This window comes from Centropristis striata, chromosome 21 (genome assembly GCF_030273125.1).
Source record: "Centropristis striata isolate RG_2023a ecotype Rhode Island chromosome 21, C.striata_1.0, whole genome shotgun sequence".
In the NCBI taxonomy this organism is placed as follows: Eukaryota; Metazoa; Chordata; class Actinopteri; order Perciformes; family Serranidae; genus Centropristis; species Centropristis striata.
This window is the reverse complement of record NC_081537.1, coordinates 23692148-23712073: the sequence shown is the minus strand read 5'-3', so window position 1 is coordinate 23712073 and position 19926 is coordinate 23692148. Positions and strand designations below refer to the sequence as shown.

Below are 19926 nucleotides of genomic sequence, written 5' to 3'. Positions count from 1 at the left end.
TAAAAAGAGGATTGCTTACAAGTGGCTAGATGAGACTACAGTGGTTGTCGGGGAGATTAAACGTCATTACGGACGACATCGCTCAACGTAGTAGTTATGCGACCGTGTTGTAGTTCTCTATAGCATAACGTTAGCTTTTTACTTTCGCCGGCTGCATTAACGCTTCAAACATAATAAAAGTGGTGTTAGTATGTGAAGATTATCCTGTCGAACAAAACGCGTCATCATCAGAGACGTGGGTTTGCCACAGAGCTTGTTTTTCCTCATATAACAACAAGTCGATGGCTTTTCTGCAATTATCAAAAAATCAAATGCAATAAGTCTCATAGGCGATGCTACATCCGGGTATTCGTAAGGAAGACGACTAGGGCCAAGTAATGAATGAACTACTTGAAATATACAGTCTATGGAGTGAAAAAAGTCGAAATGTCGACTTTATGAGATCGGTAAAGTAAAAAGCAAGCTATAACCTCATAATAGGTCTAATATATGTCTAAACAAAAATACATTAAGGCAGATTTCCCCAAACCAATAGTTGTATTAGCCTACTATAGTAGTAATAGCTAATTTATGAGTAGGAGGATTTTAGTATTACACCCTTAAATATTGTGGTTATTGCTCATTTTATTTTATTTCAGTCTACTTAACTGTTCGCATATACATGCCGTTTCTCCGACAACAATGTGTTTATTTGGGTAGTTGTTTACTCCACTACACTGCCAACTTTAGTTACTAAAATCACTTCGCATGTTAATAAATAACAACCACATAAAAGTATATTAAGTAGTTAACATTATATAATCCATTTAAAGGCTATATTTGGAATATATAGCAATCTGAGTGGGACCATTCTTCACAACGACTACTTTTCAATACTTCAAATAAATTTGATGCTGACACTTTTGTGCCTATGCAAGTACATTTTAAATGTTTTACCTGTTGTGGAGTAATTCTGCTGTTGGACAACTGTTTAGGTATATATTACAGCAAATATATCCAGTTAAACACGAACAAGGGTACTTTATACCAAATATTAGCCTAAGTGATATTCTATTGTAAAAGTAATGCAAAATCAGCTGTTTACAATTATTAGATACACTACTATTAAAGAATTCTAGAACCTAACAACAATAACTTTATCCATTCTCACTCGTAATTTAATGATGTGATGGTATTGGAGTATTCGGAATAACTTCACTTTAACTTTAGAAGTCGTTGTTTAAATTTTCCATTGAGATCGATATGTTTATTTTTCACAAATATAGGAAGCCCCGCACGACGCAGGGCATCAAAAAATTAGTCTGAACTCATAATGTTCCTCTCCACGGAAATCTTTAGTAAAAGGCGAAAGATTTATACGATCTGAAGAGAAACATGAGTGTACTGCCCCTTTATTGCAAAGGCAGAGGAAGTCATCTCCGGACTTACTACCTACAGTGACGGTGGCAGTGCATAGCTTACAGTCTGTTGTCCATACAACTGTTCAGGTATATATTACAGCAAATATATCCAGTTAAACATGAATCAGAATACTTTAGACTGCATATTAAATACGGATGGATTCATGCAAAATACACAAACTACAACTATTAGACCTACTTGTATCTAGAGATGGGCCGTCTGTGATCATGTGACCGGTGACGTTTGAGGCTTCATGTGTCACAACCAGTGGCGGTTCTAGACCAGTGTTCCTGTGGGGGCCAAGGAGGGGCCAGTGTTTAATCAGAGGGGCACTTAGAAAATGGCAAATATGATATTTAAGCATTCAAAACCTTTATTTTAGCTTATTTAAAAATCTCATTTAAATATATTTGGAAGACACAAATACACCGATTGAAACAATGAGACTAACCAACAATAACAAATATTTTCGTAAGACAATGAAATTTGTCATTTTTGTGCAAAATTACTTTTTTTTTTTTGAAAGTGCAGTACAGTGAGAATGATCTTTTTTTCCTATATACAAAAGCTTTTATTGCACAATTAAACTATTATACAATATACACATTCTGGGTTCCTTTTCTGTATAGTGAGATATTGTTTGAACAAAAAATAGGTGAGAATTGTTCTGTCGTTCATCGTTATAAATTGATCACTTTATTATTAATTTGACCCAGGGGCCACAGCAGGGGCCCAGGGCTTCTTCACAGGGGCAGTGGCCCCTGTAGGCCCCTGTGTAGAACCGCCACTGGTCACAACGAAGCACCAGTTTGGTATTAGTACTTTCACTTAAGCAAATGATCTTAATAGTTAACAATAAAATATTACTTGAGATGACCAACTTTGTTTGTACGTATCATGCATGATGTTACAACATCCTAGTAGTCGGATTCAAAGCGTTTCCGTCAATTTTTAAGTCATTAAATACGTTTATTTAGTTTTCACAAAGGTAGGAAGCCCCGCACGAGGTAGGGCATCAAAAATTAGTTTGAACTCATATTGTTCCTCTCCACGGAAATCTTTAGTAAAAGGCGAAAGATTTATACGCTTTGAAGAGAAACATGAGTGTACTGCCCCTTTAATGAAAAGGCAGATGAAGTCATCTCCGGACTTACTACCTACAGTGACGGTGGCAGTGCATAGCTTACAGCCTGTTGTCCATACAACTGTTTAGGTATATATTACAGCAAATATATCCAGTTAAACACGAACAAGGGTACTTTAGACCAAATGTTAGCCTAAGTGATATTCTATTGTAAATGTAATGCAAAATCAGCTGTTTACAATTATTAGAAACACTGTTGTTAAAGAATTCTAGAACCTAACGACAATAACTTTATCCATTCTCACTCGTAATTTAATGATGTGATGGTATTGTAGTGTTCTGAATGCCTTCACGTTGAGTTTGGAAGTCGTTGTTTGAAGTTTTCATGGGGATATATGTTTATTTCTTCACAAAGGTAGGAAGCCCCGCACGAGGCAGGGCATCAAAAAATTTGTTTGAACTCATATTGTTTCTCTCCACGGAAATCTTTAGTAAAAGGCGAAAGATTTATACGATCTGAAGAGAAACATGAGTGTACTGCCCCTTTAATGAAAAGACAGAGGAAGTTATCTCCGGACTTACTACCTACAGTGACGGTGGCAGTGCATAGCTTACAGTCTGTTGTCCATACAACTGTTTAGGTATATTACAGCAAATATATCCAGTTAAACACGAACCAGGGTGCTTTGTACCAAATATTACCCTAAGTGATATTCTATTGGAAAAGTAATGCAAAATCAGCTGTTTACAATTATTAGATACACTAGTGTTAAAGAATTCTAGAACCTAATAACAATAACTTTATCCGTTCTCACTCGCATTTTAACGATGTGATGGTATTGTAATATTCTGAATGCCTTCTCGTTGAGTTTGGAGGTTGCACTGATGTATACATATTTATTTTTCACAAAGGTAGGAAGCCCCGCACGAGGCAGGGCATCAAAAAATTAGTTTGAACTCATAGTGTTCCTCTCCACGGAAATCTTTAGTAAAAGGCGAAAGATTTATACGCTCTGAAGAGAAGCATGAGTGTACTGCCCCTTTAATGAAAAGGCAGATGAAGTCATCTCCGGACTTACTACCTACAGTGACGGTGGCAGTGCATAGCTTACACTCTGTTGTCCATACAACTGTTTAGGTATATATTACAGCAAATATATCCAGTTAAACATGAATCAGAATACTTTAGACTGCATATTAAATACGGATGGATTCATGCAAAATACACAAACTACAACTATTAGACATACTTGTATCTAGACTGTCTGTGATCATGTGACCGGTGACGTTTGAGGCTTCATGTGTCACAAAGAAGCACCTGAAGTGAATGATTTGAACCTTTGGCGCTGCTTAATTCGTTAAAATGAGACGCAAAATGATCGGTGTTCCCCCTGCTTCATATAAGAAATCTTTAATTGCATGATTCCCTGATGCACACAAGCACTTCATTTTCACACTGTAGCAGAAGCACAATATTCACTCTTTTTTCAAATTGTGGCACAAGGAAGTCCTTCAAAATCATTCAAACAGCAGTACTTCTAGATTGTTGAATTTGAATATTTTCTTATTAGTTGTTACAATACATTTAAACATGTTATTAGTAATGACATTTCAAAGTGTTGCAACACTGGCATATGAGAACAATGATTCCCCGCTTTTTGTGTTGGAGCTGGAATCAATAAGATGTATGAATCATTTGGAAGTTTGTGGCTACTATAATTGCAGCTGACCTCTAGATGTCACTGGTAGTATCTGTCTTTGAAGCTTCCAGTCTTTTCTCGATACAATCAGGAAAAAGCCTCAAGAGCTTCGCCCATCCCTACTTGTATCGATAATTGTAGCAGTTGACAGTATTCACTCGACACACTTCGTTACAGAAAAGATATTTATTGTCATGGAATTGTGATGTGCATTGCAAGTACTATAGGAACTGAGATCATTTTAAGATAGTGTTTATTTCTTCACAGAGATAGGAAGCCCCGCACGAGGCAGGGCATCAAAAAATTAGATCGAACTCATATTGTTCCTCTCCACGGAAATCTTTAGTAAAAGGCGAAAGATTTATACGATCTGAAGAGAAACATGAGTGTACTGTCCTCTCACTGAACGAGGAGACCTTGTGATTTCCCGACCTACACTTCACAGTAACGGTGGCAGTTCGTCTGTATTTAATTAATTTAAATTATTTTCCTATCGACTGTAACACACTTCTTAACGTATGTACAACGGATCAAACAGTGTCAATTTTGCAAAATAATGTTTTAATTTAGACAATTAATGCTTTAAACATTGTAAATAGTCTTCGCGGTGCATGCTGGGTAGCGGTCCGTTGGTCCCGGTGACAACCCGCACTCGGGAGAGTTTTGCCAGCACTTGCACCTAACAAAATACAAATAATTATAAAAATAATCATTCCATGATTGGGTGCGAAATGAAAAACATGGGTATATTGTCTGAAGGGAATAAAATAAGTGGTCTAAAAATCACACGCATGCGCTGTACACCCAGAGGAGTAAAACTGGGAGGGCGACCTCAGGCTGTTTCCTGTTTCGCACAACAAGCATCCCGGGACAAAGTTTTCTTTAATTTCGTTAGATTTATGTGTTGGTTAAACGGCAATTTCTTCGAAGCATTTTAAGCCATTACAATAGATCATAAAGTGATGAAGTGGATGAAGATGAAGTCTTATGTTACATCCCTTTTCTCAAAAACTAGGAAAACAGGTCTCTTTCCAGGCCACAAAAATCATTCAAATCATTGAATTAATCACTTCTGTCCACACTTACCCAGCACTCTGGGACGAGGGCTCCCAAGTAATCATTATTTTAGGTATTATAATATTATAATTAGTAATTGTTTTAACTTTTTACGTGGGTCCCAATATGATTATTATTATTATTATTATTATAGTTTTGTACTCATGGTTCATGTTCCTCAGTAAACATTTTTAAAATAAAATCACACAGCAGTTCTAGAGGTTGAAAATGTTCAAGCAAAAAAAACAACATTGTTGCACCAACACCTTATACATGAAAATATGTCTGTGGTTCTGTGTAAGTTCTCCAAATAAACAACTTAAGTCATTGGAGTATACATAAAAACATTCCCCAAGTCAGGACTGAGCAGAGGGCTTTGGTTTTGCAGAAAACAATAGATTTTAGGTTATACCTGAATAATGTTGGTTGTTTTATAGACAAAGAAACCAAACAGACTGTACCAGGTTCTCCATCTCCTCAAAAAAATAAATTTACCCCCATTACCTTCATAATGATGACTTTCGCATGCAGTCAAGCCTTCACCTGACCTATACATGTCTTTTACATAAACATTTTAGTTTATATTCAGAACTAAGACTATGAAAAAGTGCCTTTTACAGTGTTTGTTAATAATAACTAGAAGTTTAAGGATCAAAACTTGTTTACTTGCCATTAGCAGAAAGCTTTTGCACTGGCAGGTGGTCAGACAATTTTATTAAGAAGTTCTTTGGCCCTGTAAAAAAAAAATGTTGTGGAGTTTGAATGGTCTGATAAAAGTCTCATCTTATAAAAAGGTGAGACAGAACAACAGAGTTTTGTTGACTTTCAACATAGCTGAAATTTATTTGTGGTAATGCCTCACGTTCTTTGTATAATCTGAAAAAATACAAAAAGTGAACAGATCATATGGTCACCAACATCATTTTTTCTATTCCAATTTTCATCATTACAGTACATAAAATATGTCACAATCAGAATGTTAGAAGTACAACAGACAAATGGCAGTTTTGTGCAAAAAAACATCATCATCAATACTGTACGCATCAGAAAAACCAGTTCTCACCATGGCAGGGAAAGAAATAGTAGAACAATTAATCAGCTCTGAAGTGGATTCCATGCAGAACTCTGAACACATTAATGCAAGTTTATTTCTTGTTCTTCATCTTGTTAATGACATTAGAAATCAGAAGCGGAGCTCTGTGCGAAGCCTCCCGTCGTTCTGTTAAAATCTGGCTGATGTTACTGATAAATTGCCTGTTAGCAATGGCGTTAAGACTGAGACCAGAATGATGCCTCACAAACAGTTTAAAAGAGGGCACCCCGTCTTTGGTGCACACAGAGAAAAGTTGTTTCTTGGTCCGTCTACATCCAAAAGGATTGATTGGTTCCACTTTGTCTTTTGGTCATCTTTCAAATATAAATATAGGTAAATATTTAATATAAAAAATAAGGCAAGTTTAGTTTTTTTAAAATGTTGTTTCATGTTCTTCCCAGCGGGATTTCTCAGCCGACTGTGCTTTTTTTCTTTGTCAATAAAAACCACATGATGTGTCGTGGTTCATGTTGTTGCACACAAGGCTGAGCTGCACAGAGGGATTGTTAAACTGGCCGTTTAAAAAGTGTCTGTGTGCAGCTTTGGTTCAGTTCATATGGCCTTGACATCGATAAGGTGGCCGTGCTGGGCGCCTTGCCTCAGCGTCTTGATCCCCTGCAGCTTGCGGCCGTGAAGGGTGAAGCGAGACCACGCAGCCAGCTGCAGCAGGGCACAGGTGATAGGCACAAACACCAACATGTAGAAGCAGCCCAGGCGGAGAGGCGGAGTCCCTGAGCCGGAGGCTACGTCAGGCACAGAAACCAGAGAGTCCTTCACGGGTTCCCTCTCAAAAATGTCATAACCTGGGGAGGAGAAATTCAACATGAGAAAAAAGGAATTCCTTCAGTGTACGCAGATTTATAAATTCACATATTAAAATTTATATTCAGAACGGATGCTGTCCATGTAAAATATGACTCTATTTTAGTCTTTTGTGACACGACAGTCCTGCAAAAACTTATGATAAGAATCTAAGAATTAAAGAGGACCCAACTACAGGTGCATATCAATAAATTAGAATATGATGGAAAAGTCCATTTCCAGTAGTTCAAGTCAAATAGCCTCAACCAAGTATTGAGTCATATAGATGGACATACTTTTCAGAGGCCAACATTTCCATATTAAACATACTTATTTAAATTGGTCTTTTGTAATATTCAAATTTTTTGAGACGCTGAATTTTGGGTCTTCATTAAATGTAAGCCATAATCATTATAATTAGAAGAAATTAAATAAATTGAGACATGAAATGTTTCATTCTGTGTGTCATGGATCTATATAATGTATTATTTCCACTTTTTGCAATTACTGACATAAATACACTTTTCTATGATATTCTAAATTATTGAGATGCACCTGTACTTGTAACTGTTGCCAATTTATTGCAACATATTAAGGAATTAATTTAAGTTGTATTTGTTTCTTTAAATTTAAATTTAAATTTTTTAAATATTTTATTTGGTACACGTTATAAGGCTTTTATTTTGAAGGTGAACTAACTCACCCAAGTCTCATTTGGCGGGTGCTTGTGGGTCAAAGCAGAATTCCCGGGAAGCATGAACAATGGTGGTTCAGATTGAATTGTTTGTCAAAAGAGACTGGTAGTTAATGTGAAGAAGACGAAGGATGATAAAATATAATTCCCTTTATGTAACATGCAGCCAACAAGATATTTTGTTCTTAAGTGAACTTGATTTAACCTTTATTTCCTTATAATTTATGTGCAGTTTTCATGGTGGATTTTGAGATGGAAGAATGAAGCTTAAAATAAATCAGTTGAAAGAAACCGACTTGCGTTTGCCTGGTGCTTGGAGGGAGTTACACTACTAAAAATAATCAGATATACAAATTGGTTTTGGGTGCATGGCTATGTTAGTAAAGTTAATACAAAAAAATCATATTAGGTCATATTTGAGGTGCGTTATTGGACCAAAAAGTTCTTTCCCTGACAGGTAAAGTTTGACAGTTTGGGAAGTATGTTTAATTGCTTTTTTGTTGAGCGTTAGATGAGAAGATCATGCCACTCTCATGTCAGTATGCTAAATATAAGCATATGGACATGGATATATCTTCAGATATATGAATTAATTTTTTTGCGGTATTTCTGTAGGATGCATGCACGCAGAAACCTGCAGCAGCATTTAAAACAAGGTGATTATGCACACGTCACTATGGAGTCTTTGTGTCAGTACCTGTGTAAACACAGAGCAGCCAGGTGCCGATGAGAGGGGCGAACGTCTGGCCAGGTTTGGTTAACAAGGCGACCATCCCGAAGAGGAGAGCCGAGGTGGCCTGCTGACGCCGGTTCACCACAAAGTCCTCGTCCACCAGATCTGAAATCACCAGTTTCAGCAGCTTGCACGTCCCCTCTGTAAACACCCGGTTACTGGAAAAGGAAGTGAAGTGTCCAGTTACAGTCCCCAGCACCAACAGCAATGAAGTCAGTGAAAAAAACATGATGACATCTTCATTTTAAAGAGCTTTATCAAGACTAAAAATCTTTAATTCAGCTTCAGAGCATTCCTGTCAAGGCGTGTCTCTTTGTTGAACAGTCTCCAAGAATGGGAATGGTTTCAGATTGTAATCGAGGATAGTAAGGTGGGCCTCCGTGTTAAGTTGTCTGAAATACAATAACAACTGTATCACTTGTGGCTGAGAAAGAATCAAAAGCATTCACACACTGTTGACAACTAACTGTGACCTATATATGACTAACCACACACTCCAACAGGGCTCGGCTGATGAGAGCTAAAGACTGCATTTGAATTGTGTTTTAACTGAAAGAACATAATTATTAGACATTAATAATGGAATAAAGGTGGACTGACTTTATCGGAGCCCAAAGAGAAATTAGAAAATGTACACTTTATAGCAACATGATTCTTTAAGTTTTGATTTATGGTGTTAAACTTCTGTTAAACTGTTAAACTGCATCTCAATACATTATGTAAATCATGGAAAATTCCAGTTCCAGTAGTTCAAATCAAATAGCACCAACCAAGTATTGAGTGCATATACAGTCATGGAAAAAATTATTAGACCATTTTTTATTCAATTTCTTATTCATTTTATTTCCTGGTACAACTAAAGGTACATTTGTTTGGACAAATATAATAATAACAACAAAAATAGCTGATAAGAGTTTAATTTAAGAGCTGATTTTCCATGGTTTTCTTGATAATAACCAAAATCATTATCAAGAAAACCATGGAAAATGTCTAGATATCAGCTCTTAAATTAAACTCTTATAAAACTATGAACTCCTTTTGTTGTTTTCATGATATTTGTCCAAACAAATGTACCTTTAGTGGTATCAGGCAATAAAATGAACAAGAAATTAGAGAAAACAAAGGTGGGCTAATCATTTTTTCCATGACTATAGATGGACATACTTTTCAGAGGCCAGCATTTCCATATTAAACATACTTTTTAAAATTGGTCTTTTGTAATATTAAAATTTTTTGAGACACTGAATTTTAGGTCTTCATTAAATGTAAGCCATAATCATTATAATTAGAAGAAATTAAAGACATGAAATGTTTCATTCTGTTATTTCCACTTTTTAAATTAAATTACTGACATAAATAAACTTTAGTATCTTGTAGTCGGGGTGTCATGATTCGCTTGATTTTGCTTTACAATTTTAAACTTTTTTTCAGCACTGAAAAAACACTTTCTAAGTGACAAAGGCACAAACTGCAGCAAAGTTTAGGTCTTCTAGCATGAGAAGTTGACACAATATTTGGATACAACATGTAACAGATGCTGAGTTAACCTTGGAATCAGAAAGAGTCCTTGACGTGTCCTGATAAACACAAGGCACAGAATGATATTTGTGGCTCTGTGTTTGTGTATTCAGCTTTAAAGTAATAAAATAATGAAACAAAAACAAGCAAACGAAAGTACAAGCTTTCACACATCGGGGTCCCTGATGCGTGTGCTGATGTGTGTGCGTGCGTGCGTGCCCATACCTAGCAATGAAGATGCACAGCAGATAAATGTGGTCGGCCCCTGCCAGCAGCATAGCCACACTAAGTCCCAGTTTGAGCATAAATAGCCAGCGGATAACCTGGTAAACCCCGTAACGCTGGCACAGTGTCAGGAAATACAAGTTGTTCAGGTGGGGGGCAATGTAAGAGATGCCTGCGTGGGAGCACAAGCAGAACCGCGTTAAAACAAAAGACTAATCAGCAGAAAGAAGAGTGAGAAGGGCTGTACCGAACAATAATGAAAAATGATCTGAATAAAATGATCAGATTAAATGAGTTAGTCTTTAGTTTATTAAATCAAATACATGCAGCCAGCATGCTTGTTATTGTCATTTTTTATATCAATTTAATTTATGGTGTTAGATTGCTGCAGACCGCCCCGTTATTACAGGTGCATGCCTTCTTTGTCTGCAGCGAACAGGAGAGAAAACAGTTATTCAACAACAGTGAAAATGTTGTACTTTGTTACCTTTTATAAAAACTTCTGACTTTTAGACTTTACAACTCTCTGGATTTATCTTATAACCTGCAACTGTGTATAAATAGCAGGTATAAACAGAGTACATGGCGTGCAAAAAAACAACAAGCTGCAAATTCTAATTTGAATTCTAAATGTCGACTTAGAATTCAAATGTCAATGTAACAAAGGAAGCTTTGAATGTTTCGGTACAGCCCCGATTGTAAACAAAAAGACGGAGAGCAAATAATACAGAAACAGAAATCTATTTTTTGTTGTAGCCCTCAGTTAGATCTGTTCCTAACAATTCAGCTGATATATTTTACAATAACCCATCACTGACTTTCTGATCTTTAAATCTGGGGAGATGATTTGATCAAATGAGATATAAAAAGGCTTGTGTGTCACAAAATGGTGTTTTCTATTCACTATATAACGTTTATCTCACAGTCAAACCCTGTAGAAAATATCCAAAATAAATCCTTTTGCAGTTAATTTTATCATCATCATTTGTGATTTCCTTACATGTTTATCTTATAGTATGCCGTCATAATTATTGCTCTATCTGCACTGTCAAACATGGATTAAGAAGACTGGATTGTGTGAGTTATCTCCCATCTCTTACCGAGGAGGATTGAACCTGTCGAGGCAGAAATATTGTCAGACAGGAGATGTTCCAGAAAAAGAGGGAAGAAGTTGCTGTTGAAGTGGCAGTGAAAGACCTGCAGGGGGCGCAGAGACAACAACAGGATGTTCAGGACACAGGAGGAAATGAAAGAATATCACAAACTGTAAATAGTGACCATGTAGTTCCCCAGATACAGACAAAGATAAACAAAACATTAAACTTGTTTTTACATTTACAAATTACATTTAAATGCAGTTCTACTGATTAGGATGATGATTCAGCCTTTTCACATTTTTTTAGGATGTGATATGTTGTGCAGATCTTTGCTTCTGGGATAATAATATAACAATTTATCTCACCATGTAACCACATTGTGTCAGCAATTTCTGAGGTTAAATACACAATTAGTTCAATTTTAGAAAGCTATAAAAACATACAAATATGTTGCCAATATAGGATTATTCTTATAGTTCAAACACTAAGAGTGGCTGACTCAATAGTGTCAAACATTTTCCTGTTTAAATACTTTAATAAGTGGCTGTATCATAGCAATACAAAATGAAATGACTTTGAAAACAATCACAATATTTATTAATTTAACCCTTTTCTTGTGTAAGGGTCGGCACCGACCCGTTTTAGGTTTTAAATGCATTAAGGCTTGTTGACTCTGTCAGGGACCTCTATTGAAACAAAATAAAACAAAAAAATCAATTTCGCAAAATTATAAAATTCCCTCTGGAAAATCATAACATTTGTGTTGTTTAAGTTAGAACATAAGATTATAAAAACAATATTTAGAGAAATAAATACAGGTCAAAATTAACCCAAACACCATAGATGTTACTGTAGTTAATATTAATATAAAACATTAATTTGAGATGTCTTCTTATACCCTTCAGTGATAGTCATAACAACCGTTTATTTTATATAATTCTCTTGAGGTTCATTTTACCATTTTTTTAAATGAAAACCAGGGGTATGCTGTCCAAAAGGCGCATGGGGCCACACAAAAAATATTAAAACTAATCTTTTAATGTATAAGGAGCCTACCAAGGTCACCAAGAGGTAAGAAACAAATTGGATGATAAATAATTGTTTAAAGGGTATTTTATGGATCATTTAAGGATCAAAACTGACCCGTTAACATAAGAGATAGTAACAGAAAGTTAACATAACAGGAGGGTTAAGTATAATTTGTTTTCTTCACTTGTTGGATAGACATTTTTATCACTTTATCTCTACAAAACAAACTAATATCTGACCTGCACAAGGTTCATGGACACAAACCACATGAAGTTCTTGTGTTTGGAGAGCTGCTTGAGGTACTGTCCGATGGTGACAGGTTTGTCTGGGTGGGTGAGAGGAGCGTGGCCAACACTCAGCCTGCAACGATGCAAAAGGAAACAAGAGAGGAGTGAGATGAAGAGGAAAATCAACCACACGTTCCAAAAACCTGCCAATCAGAGTTGTTGAGAATTCTCTAATTTAAAAAAGCCTTACTCCTTGAGTGTCAGCGCCTCATCCTGTCTTGGACGGACTTCCTTTTGGAATCGATGCTGAAGCAACTGAGACACGAAGAAAAAGCCCAAGACGGAGAAAGCTGCGAGAGCCACACAGAAGAGACGGAAGAAGTAGAAGTCCTCCTTGTCCCAGAAGGAGTAGGACAAAAAGACGGAGAAGGAACCCAGAGCGCTGAACACGGAGCAGTGGAAGTTGAGGCGGTTTCGGTCGCTGGCGGACACGGCGAGGTCGGCCAGCAGGGCGCTGTGGTGGAGGTCCACCATGGTGAGGAAACCATCGTACAGACACAGGCAGAGCAGGAACTGCAGCCCCGGTCGGGCCCACGCCACCCAGAACGCCAGGAAGGACAGAGAGAAGAGGGGACCATTGGTGGAGAGGGCCTTCAGCCGCTTCAGCACCACCTCGGGAGTGGTGATGGGAGGGCCTGACCTGCAGGAAAAACAAAAAGCAACAGTCTTTAGATAAGAGCTTACTTTACATGGCTGAAGCACCTATGTAAATACCAAAAAACACACCTCCCAGCTGACATCCAGGTTAACCCATTGAAGCCTGGAAAGCGGCTACGTTGTTTTGCAGTATTTGTATAAGCGCTGAAGTACTTTTTGAATTTCATTTTTATCTGCTACAGAGGCTGAAAAATCTATTATTTAGTAGAAGCGTTGACACTTCTGTTGAATTTCCAGAAAAACTTCAGGTTTTAGGGGCTTATTTTAAAATCGCCCAGAGGTTTTACAGGTCGTTTTAGGTGTCAATGGGTTAAAGGGTGCAGCTATAATAAACAGAATAATGTGATCAGCCTGGTTCCGTCACCTCCTTACGACAGTGCAGCGTCACAGATGGTTTAATCACACGGAAATGCAAACACAGACGGCAGCTTTTTGTTTGACAAGCCTCGCTCTGATGTCGTGTTTACTGAGCGTCATGAGAATTAACGCAGCTGATAAAAGAGTTTATGCTGATAGATTTGTGTGTGCTTGTGAGCTTCGGAGCAACGTGTGCAGCGGCCACAGCAGGATAAGAAGTCTGTATTGTGACAGGAAAGCCAGGAGGGACTGGAGGATGTCAGAATGAAGAGGATGATTTCCAAAATGTACAATCCCTGTCTTAATACAATACAATTTATTATATAACACATTTATGCCAGTGTTACACTGTGTGACAAAACATGCATTTGCAGAAATAGTGTCTTCACATGGAAAGAAGAAACAGATTGTTGCTTTAATGGACTCTTTTGAAAGAGGATGTAACTGAAAAAGATATGTAACTGAAAGAAAACACCAGAACTAATTTAGGTTACATTCAGACTGCAGGCAAATATGAACTAAATCTGATTTTTTTCGGTCATATGTGACTCAGATCCAATTTATTTATGACAGTCTGAACAGCACAAATCAGATTTTTTCAGATCGGACTCAGGCCACGTTCATATGTTGTCCTCAATCAGATGATAAATGATGGTAAATGATGTTTTCCAATGTGACCTCAGTCTGAATGCTCATGCCGCATTTCACCTGACTTTAGCTCCCCGACTGGTCAGAAAGCACAGGGGAGATGTGTTTTCCTCCTGGGTTAACCCCTTCACTTTTAACAACAGAAAGCAATACATGGAGCTCAACTTGGTCTTGAGAAGCTGCATACTTTATTACCTTATAACTGTGACTTGCACTGCACATTTCCTGCTTAAGTGACCACCTTTACTCCTTTCTCCGCTTGTCTCCTGTTGCATATCACCTGCCCATTCTCTCTCTCTCTCTACTCAATCCACAGACACGCACACACATAAACTTGCCCTTCCACTTAAAGGAGACATGCCATTTTTATAAGGTTAAGTTAAAAATGGTACTCTTCTGTGCATGCAGTCAAATCGGGGCCGTGAGCAGTTCACACTGTAGTCTGATAAAGGCCACATATCAAAAATAATGTGAACAGCCTAACAAAAAAATCAGATCTGAGCAAAAAAAAAACAAATTGAGCATCAAGGCCTGCAGTGTGAACGTAGTCTAGACTATCCGCAGATGGGCGCATGATTGTACAACTGGTATTGGAGGAGGTCTGAGCTCTCCAAGAGCCACTCTGGTTTACCACAGTGTTTTCTTGGAGTAAAAGGAAAATGAAGGCAGGGTGGAGACACTTACTGAGGAGAGCCGAGGAAGGCGCGATCACTCAGCCAGCCGAAGAGAGGGTCATTCAGACTGTTCCATATCAGGAACACCGTCTGTGGAGCAGCAGAGAGAGCAGGTCAGAGGACAATAATGCCATCAAATAAAAACAACAAATAAAGGATGATGATGGTTTCTCAATGAGTTAGAACGTGACATCAAGAACTCACACGACTAAATCTAAATAATAATGATACGTCAAAACTTCAGTAGGCATTTAAATAATCCAATTATCTATTTGATTTTTTTAAGCACACATACTACTACGATTCTATCACCTTTGAATCATACATGATTTACAGAATGTGAAATACCTATTACATGCATTTCAGTGTGATGAACTTCACTTATAAGGACCCTGTCAGCTTTGTTTTGTCTTATTTGGACTTCATGAGGTCCCAATCTAACCAGATATACTGTATGTCAGGACTAGAAGACGTTTTTCTGGTGACCTTGATGCTTATTTTTCCTTTATTATCCAGCCTCATTATATTTTCTTAAGCCAAATTGGTTTTTAAGATGTTTGAACATGATGGCCACACATAGAACTAATTAGCAGGACTAACAGCCTTTAAAAACACAGCTGAAACACAGAAACAATGTACTAGTAAATCCGTGCTACATTTCAAGCCTGGACTCCAAGTCAAAATGTAGATCACATGTTTAACTACAGACACAGATCTCTCTTCACTCACCTCTCCGATCCAGAAGGAGACTTTATCAATTTTGTAGATGGACACAAACGTCTCCACGTAGTAGAGGAGGAACACATTGTGGAGGATGGAGGTAAACAAGGCCAGAGAGCCGTAGAGCACTGCAGTAGAGATGACGCCTTGCCAGCAGCCCCAGGTGCTCCTGCCCATTCTTCTGTCTCAATCACTCTGCTCCGTCTTTTCTCCGTGCCAAGCTGCAATCATCTCACGGCCTGGCCGACCCAGGGTCACCACCTCATCATCGCCTGCAAAAACACAGCACAAGTGGATAAATCAATTTATTTTCAGTTCAGCAGAAAAAGGGGAAAGAACTTCTCTCACCCTGAAGGGAAGGACATGTTGTATAAGTGACCACTTCACATCTGAATATGCTAAAGATAAAGTTACTGCAACGTCTGAGTTTGAGGAGACCAAAAGGGAGATATTTCCATAGCAAGGGTACAGTAAGTACTCATTAAAGTTAGTTAGGATGTAGGCCACGACTGCTTTCTGCTCTGCCCCACACCCAGCTGTGGTGTGTGTAAAACTATAATTTCCCCTCAGTCTTTCTTGTGACCACTCCCCTGACACTGCACCTCGTAAGAATCCGGTCTTCTTTATAGTGAAAGAACATAAAAGAAAGTCATAGGATCCTCAGTTATTCTTTTCAGGCAACGTGGGCTTTATTTTTTCTTAGGTGTCATTTTCCAAATTGCATTCTGATCTTATAATTTATACATCCTGCTCATGCTAAAGGCGTAACATCTACATTTATTTTAAAGGCAAAGAAAGCACTGGGTTGAAAAGCACACATAATGTCTCCACACCCTTATAAATTGCTTTTGTCTTTTGTCACAGAGTTTCCCACAATGAATGCAAATCCTGCATCAGTTTACATATTCGCAGGCATTGTTTCACTTCACTTCCCTTTTTTTTTTTTTTTTTTAATAGCCCCTGGTGCAGTCTCACATGTAGCACCCTGGGGAGAAAAATTCCCTGAAACAGGCTTCTTACTTCACACCTGACTCCCACAAGCTGTGACTTGCACTGATATGCAAACATCCTCTCACATCATCAGGGGGAAAGTCATATAACGGCTCACAATAACACTGTCTCAAGGTGATGCGATTCTTTCTGTTGGAGTCAACCACAATTTAGCATCCAGGCGAAGCTGCATAACCGCCGAATCATATCAGAATCTTTGTGAGATAGCAAACCTGACCAAAGCAACCTCCTCTTGAGTGCAATCAGAAGCTTCCCTATCAGATTCAAACATGACTCGCAGCTGGCAGCACCATATCACATCTCTAACACATATCTTGCTAAATCAGAAGTGGTCTGCTTTCATGGTAACAGACCAAGAAGTGGATCTAAAAATATCCAATTCATGTCCTCTCAGCCACAGCTGCTTCGGAGCTGATTCCACCTGTGGAGAGGTTTCTTGGCAGGGACTCAGTGATGAACCTGTTGCATTCACTCTTACAGTGAAAGGGTAAAATGGCCAAACATGGTGACCGAGCGGCTGACACTTGATCTTCAGACTGATTAGTAGAACATAAAAGGGGGATTTCAGCACTCTTTTATCACTTGTTGAACACATTTGTATGGCAAATGAGGTTGGTAATACACAAACCAGAAGAGCACAACAATGTCTGGCCCCATTCTCAGTCTTCTTGCATTGACATAATTGTGAAAGTTTGACATCATTCCTTACGCAATGTCTGGATATGAATGATTTGGTTGTCTGAAGCGAAAAGGAAAGTTAAAGCCTATTAATCACCCGCCTTTTATTATATAATGAGATCATACTCAGACTCAGAGATATGATCTGATTATTAATAAGTGGTGTGTAAGCATTGCATTAGCCACATTTCCTCAGACAGAGATATTATCAGAATATTTTCTAATGCTTTATGCTCTTAAACAAGTCTTGTATTTAAGTATCTCTATTGCACCTAATAATCATGAATGCCTCTGCTTCTTTTTGTTTCCTTCTTTTGTACCTTTATTTCATATTTATTTCATGCTTTAACTTTGCACATTGGAGTATTGTTTTCTTTATAAACTTATGAACATTTTGCATAGCTAATTTGTTATTTTTCAATTATTTATTTGTTTTTGTGCGTGTGTGTGTGTGTGTGTGTGTAAAAGAAGTATTGTACCCATTGCATCTAGTAAATGGTTTAAATTTCAACATTGCTTTGACATCAACCAGACGAAAGTATAATTATTCATCCACAAGCTACATATCATCAGACATACAATCTGATTGCTTTCTATCATTTTGGGTTAATAGGACGCTAAAATACATACAAAGTCTAATATTTCCCTAATAACCGTGAATGATTCTTCTGCTTTTTGTTTCCTTTTTTGTGCCTTTATTTCATATCTATTTCACGATTCAACTTTGCACTGTGGAGTAATGTGTTCTTTACAAACGTATGATCATTTTACATAGCTTATGTGTTATTTTCTGATTATGTATGTGTCTGTATAGCTCTTAGTTGCTTAAAAACCGATTGCACTCATTGCACCTAACGTTAAAAAAATTTAAAACAGTTTTTGATAAGACTAATCAACTGGTTTGACATCACCCAGTCAAAAGTTTGGAAGGAAAGTATATTTACTTTCTATTGTTTTGGGTTAATCTAATCGCTTATATACATACATAGTCTACTATATCCCCCTAATAAACATGAATGCCTTTGCTGCTTCCTGTTCCCTTCTTTTATGGCTCTATTTCACGCTTCAACATTGCACTTTGGAGCACTGTTTTCTTTATAAACATATGGACATAGCTTGTATGTTATTGTTTTGATTATGCGTGTGTCTAAAACTCTTAATTACAATTTATTAAAAGTGTTTTGATGAGACTAATCAACTGGTTTAGATGTCAATATCGCTTTGACATCACCCAGCCAAAAGTTTTTGACAAAAATCTAATTATTTATTTACTAACTTATCTGGTGTGTTTACTCGCAGCTAGTTTGCGAGCTAATTAATAAGCTCTGACTAATGTCACTGTCACTGTACTTGCTCATAATTAACCAGTAAAGCTTAAACTAACACCGCCACATGCTGTACAGTCTGTTGGTCGCCTGACAAGATCGATAACTATCATATCCGATCATCTATTAACGTTATTGGATTGGAAAACGGTGCCAGCTGAGCTAACGGTGACGGTTAGCACTAGCTATTTAAATGCTAGCCAGCTAACGTTAGCTGGTTAACGATGACGCTAACCGGCAGCGTATCTGGAGATAAACACGCTACCACACAAACAGCTCCAAGTGAATTCACGGAGTAAAAGAGAAGAGGTGTTACTTACCGACAAAGGAGCGGTTAACCGGAGCGAGCAAATTATGTTTTGTCGCCGGGAAGAGGACTTGTTGGCTCGGCAGAGGCGGCAGCTGCGTCTCGATCAGCTCCACGTCATGACAGCTACAGACGGTTACTGAGCGGTTGGTAGAAGGGTTCCCGGTGAGAGCACGCGCACACACACACACACACACACACACACACACACACAGACACACACACACACACACACAGAGAGAAGAGTTACAGCGACACCCTGTGACAAAAGCTACCACACTGAAAAAAAAGATTTGTCTTTTCCATGTATTCATTCTTCTTTGGAGTTTAATGGCAGTGGGCATCCTTAATGTTGCATTAACCGCCATCTGCTGGATTTTATTTCCTTCTCATTTCCCTTTTATTATAATCTTTTAATTAATCCAGTTGAGATAAGGAATCTCATGATGTTTCTCCTTCCTTCCTTAGTTTTCCCACATTCTATTAAATTCTTGAAACTGTTTCCCTCCATTCCTTCCCTCCGCAGCCCGATCCTCATCTCTTCCCTCTCTCTTTCATATCCAGCACATGCTATCAACACATGTTCCACTGTCTCCATCTCCCCACAGTTACACTGCCCCGTTGGATGTTTTCCTATTATACTAAGTGTATTATTCAGTTTATTATGTCCTATTCGTATTCTGCTCATGATAACTTGCTCTGTTCGGTTGTCTCCACAACATCCCACCTCTCCTACTACACTTTGTAATTTATATAAATGTCTCCCTTTCTCCTGGTTCTTCCAATATTGTTTCCATTGATTGTTTATTTACTTCCGTACTAAACTTTTCC

The 19926-nt window shown here is 37.9% G+C and overlaps 1 protein-coding gene and 5 non-coding genes across 6 annotated transcripts; all 6 read right to left on the bottom strand.

Moving 5' to 3' along the window:
- Nucleotides 1–1267: 1267 nt before the first annotated feature.
- On the bottom strand, nucleotides 1268–1382 carry LOC131960179 (U5 spliceosomal RNA). The gene has a single exon (XR_009389611.1). It is a non-coding gene; the product is annotated as a U5 spliceosomal RNA (small nuclear RNA).
- A 1013-nt stretch (nucleotides 1383–2395) lies between these two features.
- Nucleotides 2396–2509, bottom strand: LOC131960182 (U5 spliceosomal RNA). The gene has a single exon (XR_009389613.1). It is a non-coding gene; the product is annotated as a U5 spliceosomal RNA (small nuclear RNA).
- A 397-nt stretch (nucleotides 2510–2906) lies between these two features.
- LOC131960177 (U5 spliceosomal RNA) lies at nucleotides 2907–3021 on the bottom strand. Its single transcript, XR_009389609.1, has one exon. It is a non-coding gene; the product is annotated as a U5 spliceosomal RNA (small nuclear RNA).
- Nucleotides 3022–3403: 382 nt separating this feature from the next.
- LOC131960180 (U5 spliceosomal RNA) lies at nucleotides 3404–3518 on the bottom strand. Its single transcript, XR_009389612.1, has one exon. It is a non-coding gene; the product is annotated as a U5 spliceosomal RNA (small nuclear RNA).
- A 942-nt stretch (nucleotides 3519–4460) lies between these two features.
- On the bottom strand, nucleotides 4461–4575 carry LOC131960178 (U5 spliceosomal RNA). The gene has a single exon (XR_009389610.1). It is a non-coding gene; the product is annotated as a U5 spliceosomal RNA (small nuclear RNA).
- A 1363-nt stretch (nucleotides 4576–5938) lies between these two features.
- Nucleotides 5939–19226, bottom strand: mfsd13a (major facilitator superfamily domain containing 13A). Its single transcript, XM_059325227.1, has 9 exons — nucleotides 19109–19226; nucleotides 15784–16046; nucleotides 15065–15144; nucleotides 12909–13358; nucleotides 12671–12791; nucleotides 11406–11502; nucleotides 10306–10477; nucleotides 8527–8720; nucleotides 5939–7137 (listed from the first exon to the last, which is right to left on the bottom strand). The coding sequence occupies exons 2-9, from the start codon at nucleotides 15949–15951 to the stop codon at nucleotides 6887–6889; spliced, it is 1533 nt and encodes a 510-aa protein (XP_059181210.1). The 5' UTR covers nucleotides 15952–16046; nucleotides 19109–19226; the 3' UTR covers nucleotides 5939–6886.
- Nucleotides 19227–19926: the final 700 nt, after the last annotated feature.

Coding starts and splice junctions, on each gene's coding strand:
- mfsd13a (XM_059325227.1), bottom strand. CDS start 15,951: ATGGGCAGGAGCACCTGGGGCTGCTGGCAAGGCGTCATCTCTACTGCA. Junction 8,721..10,305: donor CTGTGCATCTTCATTGCTAG/GTATGGGCACGC, acceptor TTCCTTTTCCAG/TAACCGGGTGTTTACAGAGG. Junction 7,138..8,526: donor GCTGCTCTGTGTTTACACAG/GTACTGACACAA, acceptor TCTCCTCCCCAG/GTTATGACATTTTTGAGAGG.